The 14,276-nt window shown below is 45.4% G+C and overlaps 1 protein-coding gene across 2 annotated transcripts in view; it reads left to right on the top strand.

Moving 5' to 3' along the window:
- The window catches only part of LOC137604284 (cilia- and flagella-associated protein 46), a 73,673-nt gene that overhangs the window by 57,721 nt on the left and 1,676 nt on the right, over nt 1-14,276 (top strand). For both annotated transcript variants that reach the window (XM_068328352.1, XM_068328351.1), the window contains exons 46-50: nt 9,863-9,945; nt 10,159-10,216; nt 10,323-10,355; nt 11,185-11,260; nt 11,379-11,491. In XM_068328352.1, the coding sequence (XP_068184453.1) occupies nt 9,863-9,945; nt 10,159-10,216; nt 10,323-10,355; nt 11,185-11,260; nt 11,379-11,491 (363 nt within the window). The remainder of the gene's footprint in view (nt 1-9,862; nt 9,946-10,158; nt 10,217-10,322; nt 10,356-11,184; nt 11,261-11,378; nt 11,492-14,276) is intronic.

Raw genomic sequence — 14,276 nt, 5'->3', positions numbered from 1 at the left:
TGAACACAGTTAGTGAATACTGATCACAGTTAGTGAATACTGATCACAGTTAGTGAATACTGAACACAGTTAGTGAATACTGAACAGTTAGTGAATACTGAACACAGTTAGTGAATACTGAACACAGTTAGTGAATACTGAACACAGTTAGTGAATACTGAACACAGTTAGTGAATACTGAACACAGTTAGTGAATACTGAACAGTTAGTGAATACTGAACACAGTTAATACTGAACACAGTGAATACTGATCACAGTTAGTGAATACTGAACACAGTTAGTGAATACTGAACACACGTAGTGAATACTGAACACAGTTAGTGAATACTGAACACAGTGAATACTGAACACAGTTAGTGAATACTGAACACAGTTAGTGAATACTGAACACAGTTAGTGAATACTGAACACAGTTAGTGAATACTGAACAGTTAGTGAATACTGATCACAGTTAGTGAATACTGAACACAGTTAGTGAATACTGATCACAGTTAGTGAATACTGAACACAGTTAGTGAATACTGATCACAGTTAGTGAATACTGAACAGTTAGTGAATACTGAACACAGTTAATACTGAACACAGTGAATACTGATCACAGTTAGTGAATACTGAACACAGTTAGTGAATACTGAACACACGTAGTGAATACTGAACACAGTTAGTGAATACTGAACACAGTGAATACTGAACACAGTTAGTGAATACTGAACACAGTTAGTGAATACTGAACACAGTTAGTGAATACTGAACACAGTTAGTGAATACTGAACACAGTTAGTGAATACTGAACACAGTTAGTGAATACTGAACACAGTTAGTGAATACTGAACAGTTAGTGAATACTGAACACAGTTAGTGAATACTGAACACAGTTAGTGAATACTGAACAGTTAGTGAATACTGAACACAGTTAGTGAATACTGATCACAGTTAGTGAATACTGAACAGTTAGTGAATACTGAACACAGTTAATACTGAACACAGTGAATACTGATCACAGTTAGTGAATACTGAACACAGTTAGTGAATACTGAACACACGTAGTGAATACTGAACACAGTTAGTGAATACTGAACACAGTTAGTGAATACTGAACAGTTAGTGAATACTGAACACAGTTAGTGAATACTGATCACAGTTAGTGAATACTGAACAGTTAGTGAATACTGAACACAGTTAATACTGAACACAGTGAATACTGAACACAGTTAGTGAATACTGAACACAGTTAGTGAATACTGAACACAGTTAGTGAATACTGAACACAGTTAGTGAATACTGAACAGTTAGTGAATACTGAACACAGTTAGTGAATACTGAACACAGTTAGTGAATACTGAACAGTTAGTGAATACTGAACACAGTGAATACTGAACACACGTAGTGAATACTGAACACAGTTACTGAATACTGAACACAGTGAATACTGAACAGGTAGTGAATACTGAACACAGTTAGTGAATACTGAACACAGTTAGTGAATACTGAACACAGTTAGTGAATACTGAACACAGTTAGTGAATACTGAACACAGTTATTGAATACTGAACACAGTTAGTGAATACTGATCACAGTTAGTGAATACTGAACACAGTTAGTGAATACTGAACACAGTTAGTGAATACTGAACACAGTTAGTGAATACTGAACACACGTAGTGAATACTGAACAGGTAGTGAATACTGAACACAGTTAGTGAATACTGAACACAGTTTCTAGTGTTGACTGGGGACGGACAACAAGTTAATGCACTCATTTAACATGTGTGTTAATGCACATGTTAAAACATGTTACCTCCTTTTCACGACACGTACATCCTGCTGTTTTTAGTGATCATTCCACCAAATTCAGCCTAAATGAGGTTTTATTCAGGATTCTTTTGTAGATCTGTTTTATGAACTATTAAGAACATATCATCAGTGTAACTTTTAAAGAGTGGATCACACTTTGTCCTTTATATTCATTCGTGTATACGACTGTTTGATTTACTTGTTCATATGCTTTTATCTTAACTGAATTCTTACATAAATTCAGTCCAACTAAGTCATAAAATGGTGATTTTGATGAACAGCGAATGAAATATGAGTTTAATACATCATTAATAAGGAAAATAAAATGACTATAATGACCCTCACCCTTATAAACCCTTATAAACCCTTATAAACCCTTCACTGTCTTATGAGAACAGAACATCCCAGTAAATGAAGGCTCTGGTGTTTAAGTGTCTTGTGGGTAAATGGCAGCATCACTAGATCATTTAAAATGAACATTGTTATACTGACCAGACTGTTAACATGGGTCAGCAGTGGATCCATACAAAGAACACGTGTGTTAAAGTCAGCCCAGTCATACATACATACGACACGTTTTTGTAAGTTTTTATTCTTATGCTTTAACAGAAAATCCCAACACAGAGACGTATGGAGGACGGAAGGGCTTACCTTTGTAGGTGTTTTTCTTTTTTAATTTTGTTTTTAATTCTGTGAAGCTCTTTGTGTTACGTGTTCTCATATGAGAAGTGCTTTATGAATAAAGTTGATTTGATTTTTTATTTGTTCTGGTGCCCCAGACCTTTGGGGTCGTTGGTATTTGTTAGGATATTAAACGGTGTTGGAGCTCTGAGTCAGACGAGACACACACTTTACCTCTGAAAGGTCCAATCATTTGCATGACATGAAAGAGTCCCAAGGTTAGTGTGTGTGTGTGTGTGTGTGTGTGTGTGTGTGTGTGTGTGTGTGTGTGTGTGTGTGTGTGTGTGTGTGTGTGTGTGCGTGTGTGTGTGACTGACAGAAACCTGTTTTTGTACATTATTACCATAAATTTGGGGTCTATAGGTCACCATGATGTCAAGAAGACAAAGTACCTGAAACCCTTTTGAAGGGACTATTTTTTATTCGTGAAGTCGTTTACATGAATGTCTGACACAGATTAGAATGCTTACCTTCAGGTGAGGAATGTTTGCTTTTCTGTGAATCTCTTTGTGTTTTAAGCCTTTTTGTTTTTGTAGTTGAGACGTTATTCTTATTAGGATCTGTCCGTAAGTTTTCAACAGTAATTGATTCTACCATATTTCTGTCTGGCTGCAAATACCTAAAGGCAATTGTGATTGAAGTGATCACTATCATGGGGTCTTCCTGACTGTTTCCTCTTTATTTAATGCTCCCTCCTTCTTCTCCTTTGGGCTTTTCCCTTCAAGGGTCTCCACAGCAAATCAGTGTCCTCCATCTAACCCTGTCTTCTCATCCTCTTCTCTCACACCAACTACCTTCATGTCCTCTTTCACTACATCCATAAACCTCCTCTTTGGTCTTCCTCTAGGCCTCCTGCCTGGCAGTTCAGAACTCAGCATCCTTCTACCAATATATTCACTATCTCTCCTCTGGACATGTCCAAACCATCTCAGTCTGGCCTCTCTGACTTTATCTCCACAACCTCTAACATGTGCTGTCCCTCTGATGTACTCATTCCTGATCCTATCCATCCTGGTCACTCCCAGAGAGAACCTCAGCATCTTCATCTCTGCTACCTCCAGCTCTGTCTCCTGTCTTTTCCTCAGTGACACTGTCTCTAGACCAAACAACATCGCTGGTCTCACCACAGTTTTGTACACCTTTCCTTTCATTTTAGCTGAAACTCTTCTATCACACATCACACCTGACACTTTCCTCCACCCGTTCCATCCTGCCTGGACACGCTTCTTCACCTCTTTTCCACACTCTCCATTGCTCTGGACTGTTGACCCTAAGTACTTCAGATCCTCCACCTTCTTGATCTCTTCTCCCTGTAGCCTCACTCTTCCACTTGGGTCCCTCTCATTCACACACATGTACTCTGTCTTACTGCGGCTAACCTTCATTCCTCTCCTTTCCAGGACAAACCTCCACCTCTCTAGCTTCTCCTCCACCTGTTCCCTGCTCTCACTGCAGATCACAATGTCATCTGCAAACATCATAGTCCATGGAGATTCCTGTCTGACCTCGTCTGTCAGCCTGTCCATCGCCATAGCAACAAGAAGGGGCTCAGAGCTGATCCCTGATGCAGTCCCACCTCCACCTTGAACTCCTCTGTCACACCTACACACACCTCACCACTGTCTTACAGTCCTCATACATGTCCTGCACCGCTCTAACATACTTCTCTGCCACTCCAGACTTCCTCATACAATACCACAGTTCCTCTCTGGACACCCTGTCATCAGCTTTCTCCAGATCTTCAAAAACACAATGCAGCTCCCTCTGGCCTTCTCTGTACTTCTCTATCAACATCCTCAAAGCAAATACTGCATCTGTAGTACTCTGTTTTGGCATGAAACCATACTGCTGCTCACAAATGTTCACTTCTGCCCTTAGTCTAGCTTCCACTACTCTCTCCCATAACTTCATTGTATGGCTCATCAGCTTTATTCCTCTATAGTTGCCACAACTCTGCACATCTCCCTTGTTCTTAAAAATGGGCACCAGCACACTTCTCCTCCACTCCTCAGGCATCTTCTCACTATCTAAGATCCTGTTGAACAACCCAGTCAGAAACTCTACTGCCACCTCTCCTAGACACTTCCATACCTCTACAGGTATATCATCAGGACCGACTGCCTTTCCACTCTTCATCCTCTTCAATGCCCTCCTCACTTCATCCTGACTAATCTTTTCTACTTCCTGGTCCACAACAGTCACCTCTTCTAGTCTTTGTTCTCTCTCATTTTCCACGTTCATCAACTCTTCAAAGTACTCTTTCCATCTTCCCATCACACTACTGGCACCTGTCAATAGACTTCCGTCCCTATCCTTAATCACCCTAACCTGCTGCACGTCCTTCCCATCTCTGTCTGTCTGTCTTGCCAACCTGTATAGATCAGTCTCTCCCTCCTTACTGTCCAACCTAGCATACAAGTCATCATATGCTTCTTGTTTGGCCTTTGCTACCTCTACCTTCACCTTACGCTGCATCTCCCTGTACTCCTGTCTACTCTCCTCAGTCCTCTCAGTGTCCCACTTCTTCTTAGCTAACCTCTTTCTCTGTATACACTCCTGTACCTCCTCATTCCACCACCAAGTCTCCTTATCTACTTTCCTTCCAGATGACACACCAAGTACTCTCCTACCTGTCTCCCTGATCACATTAGCTGTAGTTGTCCAGTCATCTGGAAGCACCTCCTGACCACCCAGAGCCTGTCTTAACTCCCTCCTAAAAGTCATGCAACACTCTTCCTATTTCAGCTTCCACCATTTCGTCTTCTGCTCTGTCTTTGCCCTCTTCATCTTCCTCCCCACCAGAGTCATCCTACACACCACCATCCTATGCTGTTTGGCTACACTCTCACCTACCACTACTTTACAGTCACTGATCTCCTTCAGATTACACCATCTACACAAGATGTAGTCTACCTGTGTGCTCCTACCGCCACTCTTATAGGTCACCCTATGTCCCTGCCTCTTCTGGAAGAAAGTATTCACTACAGCCATTTCTATCCTTTTTGCAAAGTCAACCACCATCTGTCCTTCTGCGTTCCTCTCCTGGATACCAAACCTGCCCATCACCTCCTCATCACCTCTGTTTCCTGCACCAACATGTCCATTGAAGTCTGCACCAATGATAACTCTCTCACTTGTAGGTGTGCTCTGCATCACTTCATCAAAGTCCGACCAGAATTTCTCCTTCTCCTCCAGCTAACATCCATCCGATCCGGCATGGAGGTCATAGGTTTGATTCGCATGTTTGATTTGGCAAAAGTTTTACGCCGGATGCCCTTCCTGACGCAACCCTCTGTATTTATCCGGGCTTGGGACCGGCACAATAAGATACTGGCTTGTGTCCTCTTGTGGCTACATTTATTTAATGCTCCCTGAACGACTGAAATGAAAAGTGTGTGGGTAATAAATCTGAGTTGTGTTTTAGTGTCGAACACAACAGATAGTTTCATAGAAAATAAAAAAGCTCTTTTTATTGACACATTAACCCAATCCCATCCATCCAATTCCGCTTAACAGGGGTCGGGTTGCGGGGGCAGCAGCTTAAGCAGGAAGCCCAGACTTCCCTCTCCCTAGCCACTTCTTCCAGCTCCTCCGGGAGAATCCCAAGGCGTTCCCAGGCCAGCCGGGAGACATAGTCTCTCCAGCGTGACCTGGGTCATCCCCGGGGCCTCCTCCCAGTAGGACGTGCCCGGAACACCTCACCAGGGAGGCGTCCAGGAGGCATCCTGACCAGATGCCCGAGCCACCTCATCTGGCTCCTCTTGATGTGGAGGAGCAGCGGCTCGACTCTGAGTCCCTCCCGGATGACCGAACTTCTCACCCTATCTCTAAGGGAGAGCCCGGACACCCTGCGGAGGAAACTCATTTCGGTCGCTTGTATCCGGGATCTCGTTCTTTGGGTCATGACCCACAGCTCGTGACCATAGGTGAGGGCAGGAACGTAGATCGACCGGTAAATCGAGAGCTTTGCCTTTTGGCTCAGCTCCTTCTTCACCACGACAGACCGATATAGAGTCCACATCCCTGCAGACGCTGCACCGATTCGCCTGTCGATCTCCCGTTCCATCGTACCCTCACTCGTGAACGTGAACTCCTCCACTTGAGGCAGGATCTCATCCCCAACCCGGAGAGGGCACTCCCCCCTTTTCCGACTGAGGACCATGGTCTCAGATTTGGAGGTGCTGATTCTCATCCCAACCGCTTCACACTCGGCTGCGAACCGCTCCAGTGAGAGTTGGAGATCACGGCTTGATGAAGCCAACAGCAACACGTCATCTGCAAAAAGCAGAGACTCAATACTGAGATCACCAAAACCGGACACCCTCAACGCGTTGGCTGCGCCTAGAAATTCTGTCCATAAAAGTTATGAACAGAATCGGTGACAAAGGGAAGCCTTGGCGGATTCCAACCCTCACTGGAAACTAATCAGACTTACTGCCGGCAATGCGGACCAAACTCTGACATTGGTCGTATAGGGACCTAACAGCCCTTATCAAGGGGTCCGGTACCCCATACTCCTGAAGCACCCCCCACAGAACCCTCCCGAGGAACACGGTTGAACGCCTTCTCCAAGTCCACAAAACACATGTCGACTGGTTGGGCGAACTCCCATGCCCCTCAAGGACCCTGCGGAGGGTGTAGAGCTGGTCCACTGTTCCACGGCCAGGACAAAAACCACACTGCTCCTCCTGGGATTCGACTTCCCCACGGACCCTCCTCTCCAGAACCCCTGAATAGACCTTGCCAGGGAGGCTGAGGAGTGTGATCCCCCTGTAGTTAGAACACACCCACCGGTCCCCCTTCTTAAAAGGGGGACCACCACCCCAGTCTGCCAATCCAGAGGCACTGTCCCTGACGTGCACGAGATGTTGCAGAGGCGTGTCAACCAGGACAGCCCCACAACATCCAGAACCTTTAGGAACTCCGGGCGGATCTCATCCACCCCCGGGGCCCTGCCGCCGAGGAGCTTTTTTAACTACCTTGGTGACCTCAACCCCAGAGATAGGAGAGCTCGCCTCAGAGAACCCAGACTCTGCTTCCTCATGGGAAGGCGTGTCGCTGGCATTGAGGAGGTCTTCGAAATATTCTCCCCACCGAGTCACAACGTCTCGAGTTGAGGTCAGCAGCGCCCCATCCCTACTATCAAAGTGTTGATGCTGCACTGCTTCCCCCTCCCGAGACGCCTGATGGTGGACCACAATTTCCTCAAAGCCGTCTGGAAGTCGTCCTCCAAGGCCTCACTGAACTCCTCCCACACCCAGGTTTTTGCCTCAGCAACCACCAAAGCCGCATTCTGCTTGGCCAGCCGGTACCCATCAGCTGCCTCAGGAGTCACACAGGCCAAAAAGGCCTGATAGGACTCCTTCCTCAGCTTGACGGCATCCCTTACCGCCGATGTCCACCAACGGGTTCTGGGGTTGCCTCCACGACAGGCACCGACCACCTTACAGTCACAACTGTGGTCGGCCGCCTCGGCAATGGAAGCGTGGAACATGGTCCACTCAGACTCAATGTCCCCCGCCTCCCCCTGGACTTGGGTGAAGTTCTGCCGGAGGTGGGAGTTGAAACTCCTTCTGACAGGGGATTCCGCCAGGCATTCCCAGCAGACCCTCACAGTATGTTTGGGTCTGCCAGGTCGGACCGGCATCTTCCCCCACCATCGGAGCCAACACACCACCAGGTGGTGATCGGTTGACAGCTCCGCCCCTCTCTTCACCCGAGTGTCCAAGACATGCGGCAGCAAGTCCGATGACACGACCACAAAGTCGATCATCGAACTGCAGCCTAGGGTGTCCTGGTGCCAAGTGCACATATGGACACCCTTATGTCTGAACATGGTGTTTGTTATGGACAGTCCGTGAGCACAGAAGTCCAATAACTGAACACCACTGGGGTTCTGATCGGGGGGGCCGTTACTCCCAATCACACCCTTCCAGGTCTCACTGTCATTGCCCAAGTGAGCGTTGAAGTCCTCCAGCAGAACGATGGTGTCCCCAGTGGGAGCGCTCTCCAGCACCCCCTCCAAGGACTCCAAAAAGGGAGGGTGCATAAGCACAAACAACAGTCAGGACCCGTCCCCCCACCTGAAGGCGGAGGGAGGCTACCCTGTCGTCCACCGGGGTGAACCACAATGTACAGGCGCCAACCCAGGTGGCTATGAGTATATCCACACCTGCTCGGCGTCTCTCACCATGGGCAACTCCAGAGTGGAAGAGAGTCCAACCCCTCTGGAGAGGACTGGTACCAGAGCCCAAGCTGTGTGTGGAGGTGAGCCCGACTATATCTAGTCGGAACTTCTCGACCTCACACACCAGCTCAGGCTCCTTCCCTGCCAGAGAGGTGACATTCCACGTCCCAAGAGCCAGCTTCGGATCGCCAAGGTCCCCCTCTTCGGCCACCGCCCAGCTCACAGTGCACCCGACCCCTATGGCCCCTCCCACAGGTGGTGAGCCCATGGGAAGGGGGACCCACGTTGTCCTTTCGGGCTGGGCACGACCAGGCCCCATGGGTGCAGGCCCGGCCACCAGGCGTTCGCCTTCGAGCCCCACCTCCAGGTCTGGCTTCTGAGGGGGGCCCTGGTGACCCGCGTCCAGGCAAGGGAAAACGTGGTCCATTGTTTTTGTTCATCATTAGGGGTCTCTGAGCCGTCCTTTGTCTGGTCCCTCACCTAGGACCTGGGTGACCCTGCCAGGGGCACAAAGCCCCAGACAACTTAGTTCCTAGAATCATTGGGACACACAAACCCCTCCACCACAATAATGTAACGACTCAGTCCCATAATTCATTTTAAATTAATCTTCATTCAAAGAACACACCAAGTTTTGACCTAAAGAAACCATAAATTGGGACAACTCCACTGCTGGTATTTGTAGGTTAAAAAGAGTTTAACCCTCAGGGACTTATTAAAATACACACATTACCTAATCGGGTCACAAAAGGGCCGTCTCATAAAAGTGTAAAAATAAATTAATACAGATTTTTTTTTCTTTCAATGCATCAGATCTTTTCCATTACTTCAGACCTATCCATAGATATAAAGTTTATTTTTTGTTGTTATTATTATATATGTTTGTATGGAAACTTTCATTAGAACCCTGTTATTCTTCCAATGGGAAAACACGAAATATGGAATATTTCCAAAAGTTAGTGCACAGTAGAAGATTCAGGATGTCCACAAATATATTTCAGACAAATCAATGGATTTATTGGTTTTTCAAGGAAACTGTGTTTGGATCAACAATACTGTAGATGGAGAACTTTACAGTTTCAGTCCCTGAAAATGTCCTTGATGTTACCTTTGCAAACATTTTTTAATGTTCTTAATTTAAATGCTGAGCAGCTTCCCCCACAGAAAAGTGTAATTATTGGTTTTGCTTGATGTTTTCTAGCAGTTGAAAGTAACAACAAAAAGGAGACCAAAGGTGGCAAAGGAGGGAAGGTGAAGGCAGATGAAAGCCCGGCCATCAAAGCGGTGAGTCCAGGAAATAATCTGGTCCCTCAGACACAGACAGCAGGAAGACTCTGTCAGCACCGGCCTCCTGGAAGCTCCTGTCAATTCTATTATATATTAGATAATATGTTAGGAAAAATCATATTTATCATTTTTCAGTATTCTCAGCCACGCACCACTTGTCTGTCTTCTCTCCTCCTCCTGTTCATTATGTTTCATTCGTTTTATATCCAGTTTCCTGTCAGCCAGACACCATCCAACACCTTCCCAGTGGAGACACGGAACCTGAGACGTATCATTTTATGTTTATTTCCTGCTTATTAAGATCACTGTTATATTAATGAGTCAAAACCTCAATCCTTTGAACGTCATCATTATTATTCTTAACATCTCCAAAGTCATCACTGACCCCCTGGATGGAGGCAAACATGGTGAGTCATGTGACTAATTATACATTTATCTCTAAAAAGAATGACTTCATTCTTTACATCACAGATTAGCAGCATCATTGCATTGCTTATGGGGTGGGGGGTCTCTAAGGGTGGCGATGACTCCCACCGCTGCATCGCTGATGGCTTTCTCCAAAACTGACAGCATATCTTTCTACTCAGGGTGTAATAAAGGAGCGTCACCAATGGAAAGTTGCATTTGGTTAAATAAAACACACTTTGGGCTGTCAAAAGTAAGATTAAAATAAAATTTGAACCTGACCTTAAAGTTGTAGCTGCCCTCATTTTAGGTTCTTTGTGGTTTGTTTTTACCCCCCCTTCAGAGCGGTGATGTGTTGTAATGTCCGTGTTGGTGTGTCCGTCCGTTAGTCCACCAAATGTCTCCACAACCGTTCAGACAGAAAGATTAAACAAAAACACATGACTGGGGCAGCAAAGGGAGGAAGATGAGATGATGACCTTGACCTCGAGAAAACTAGGTCAAGGTCAAATTTCAACTTTTATACACTCAGGAACCGGATAAGATTATAAGACGAGGGAGAAGGCCAGTGTGAGTAAGACCATAGATCAAAGCTGGTGTTTTGATCAATGACAGTAGGTCAGGATAAAATTTTACATTCAGGGGTGTCGCGGGATGTTGCAGTCTGTGACTGCATTGGTTCTAGTTTAGATTGAATCCTATGAGCTCTAATTGAATGTTGTTTCCAGCTTCCTTATCTCTTTTACTAATTCTGTATTTTTATTTTATTTATGTCACATTACTGGAAGTGGAAGTTATCATGTTGTTTCTGTTGTTGTTCATGTGAGACAGAAGGAAACGAAGTGGGCGCCAGTTTGAAGGAGATCTTCCACCGCCATCATCTCCCTCAGGACGTCACAGCATCCAGGTCTGAGCCTGTACTGATCCTGAGTCAGATACATCAGGATGTATCTGACTGACTGTCAGACAGCAGGTACTGACACAGCCTTGTTTCACCGATAACCTGCTGTCACACGTGTGTCCAGCCTGTGGGAGATGGAGCAGCAGCTGTCCACATGCAGTTCCTTCGTTTACCTCAGGAGGGAGCGCTTCCTGGAACACATCCCAGCAGCTAAACTAGCAGCCCTCGATCTACCTGGTGACCCTTACATTACCTTTCCTCTGCACGGCTTTTAAAATGATTTTTATTCCATTCATTCTTACTGTCAACATATTGGGTATCATCTTTTTATCGCAACACGACTGCACATCACTAATTACACAAGTGTGTTTCATGCTGTTTGTTTTCCATAATTCCACTAATGCAGACGTCTAAAGTTAAATACAGAACGTGTAGAGTAATTTATGTTGTTTCTGTTTATGCATCTCTCTCCACACAGGAACACCAACCAAACACTGTAGGTGTGACAAGATTCAGACACACCCCATAAGACGAAGTTATGGGAGAAATCCATTTCTATTTTGGACGTCGTTAACATGCAACCAAACATGTCACTCTGTAACCTCACATACAATGTTGGTTTGTAATTATAGATTCAACAGAAAGAGCTGAAAAATGCTGGACCTGATGAATAATTGGTATCTGGATCACATCTTTGTGGATTATAAAGCTATAAATTGCTTTAAGTGCTTCAGTTTCTCAATCCCAAGTGTGTGTGAGGCAGAAAAATCAATACGGTTTTACTCCTGGAAGTCCTCTGAGTGCCTGAGAATGAATCAATCTGATGATGATGATGATGATGATGAGCCATGCAATCCTAGCTGCTGATTACAATATAAGATATGTGGAAATACACGTACAGTACAGATACTGTATCAGCTCATTTAATTCACTCAAGACCAGCAAAACTGTAAAAATAACAGAGAAAGGGCTTCTGGGTAAAAGCGCGTCCTTTCATTGAAGTGGTCTTCATGGAGCTCCTCCGTTCTCCAGCCCTTCAGCTCTCATGCATTCTGTTTTCACCAGCGCATCACAGAACCACACAGAACATGAACAACCACACACACACACACACACACGTACCTGTAGTCGTGTCTAGAGAGCCGGTCCCAAACCTCAGAAGTCTTGATGATTAGAAGACGTCTCAAGGTGAAGGGTCTGTTCTCATCACTTCTTTATCTTATCAACACACAAAGGTACCAGAGGCCTCTAGACTATCTGATGTGATTGATGGTGTCAACACCTCCAGCAGACACATGCGCCCCCCACAGCAGACACATGCGCCCCCACAGCAGACACATGCGCCCCCACAACAGACACATGCGCCCCCCACAGCCCGGCGCTAGTCCTGCTATCTATAGAATGACTGACACATGTTCTGAGTTCCAGCTGCTACCTTACACAGTTGGTCACTTGAATCTGATTGGCCGTCGGGGCGTAATGAGGTGATGGCAGACGAGGCATTCGCTGCCCCATCTGCCCCATCTGCCCCATCTGCACCACCCGCGTTACTTCATGAGTACATCCTATTGTTTTTATTATACGTCTTCTGTGATTGGTTGATTCTCCTCTGGCAGCAGCTCAGAGGCGGCTGGAGGAGGAGTCTGTGTGTCACATGACTGGCTGCGCCCCCCCCCCCCCCGCTTCTGTTTCATGTTTTAACCTCACTTTGGTTTATATTTGATCACGTGTGACAAACAAGGACAGACACACACACACACACTGACGCAGACGGGTGGATCGGACTCTACTCACTACAGTAGTAGTACTACTCACTACAGTAGTAGTACTACTCACTACAGTAGTAGTACTACTCACTACAGTAGTAGTACTACTCACTACAGTAGTAGTACTACTCACTACAGTAGTAGTACTACTCACTACAGTAGTAGTACTACTCACTACAGTAGTAGTACTAATCACTACAGTAGTAGTACTAATCACTACAGTAGTAGTACTACTCACTACAGTAGTAGTACTACTCACTACAGTAGTAGTACTAATCACTACAGTAGTAGTACTAATCACTACAGTAGTAGTACTACTCACTACAGTAGTAGTACTACTCACTACAGTAGTAGTACTACTCACTACAGTAGTAGTACTAATCACTACACTACTAGTACTAATCACTATGGTACTAGTACCGATCACTACGGTACTAGTACCAATCACTATAGTACTAGTACTAATCACTACAGTACTAGTACCAATCACTACAGTAGTAGTACCAATCACTACAGTACTAGTACCAATCACTATAGTACTAGTACTAATCACTACAGTACTAGTACTAGTGTTCTGTTTGTTACCCCCCTTCAGAGCGGTGTTGTGTTGTCATGTCAGTGTCGTGTGTTTGATCGTTGGTCCACCAAACGTCTCCACAGCCGTTCAGACAGGAAGCTGAAGCTGAAAACACGTGACTCAGGCAGGAGGGGGTGGAGAGGAGACGATGACCTTGAGGAAACTATTTCAGCTTGTGTACACTCAGGAACCGGATAAGACGAGGGAGAAGGCCAGTGTCAGTAAGACCATAGATCAAAGATAGTGCTGTGATCAATGACAGTAGGTCAGAACACTAGCTTTGATCTTTGACCTATGTAAGTAGGTCAGGGTCAAATTTTGAATACAGGGGTGTCGCGGGATGTTGCAGTCTGGGACTGCCTTGGTTGTAGTTTTTGGAAGCTGCTGACAAACGACGTGTGAAAACAGAACGAGGAGGATTTCATTTTGTTTTAAGCACATGAATGAGTTTCTATCCATTACTTGATGTTTCTTTGTCTTTCCTTTAAGCCTCAGTCATTTTTGTTTCTTCTACAAACCTCTGAAAGGTGACTTTTCTGTTCCAGTAGGATAAATTATTTTCCTGGACGTTCTCAGACCTCCTCTCTTGTCTACATACCGTGTCTTGTGTTTCCTTTGCCAAGCGGTTGGGGGTCTTTTCACCGGTAGAGTGGGTGACTGGGTCCGTCCCTCCCACATC

Source organism: Antennarius striatus, chromosome 11 (assembly GCF_040054535.1).
Source record: "Antennarius striatus isolate MH-2024 chromosome 11, ASM4005453v1, whole genome shotgun sequence".
Classification (NCBI taxonomy): Eukaryota; Metazoa; Chordata; class Actinopteri; order Lophiiformes; family Antennariidae; genus Antennarius; species Antennarius striatus.
This window is presented reverse-complemented; position numbering and strand designations above follow the sequence as displayed.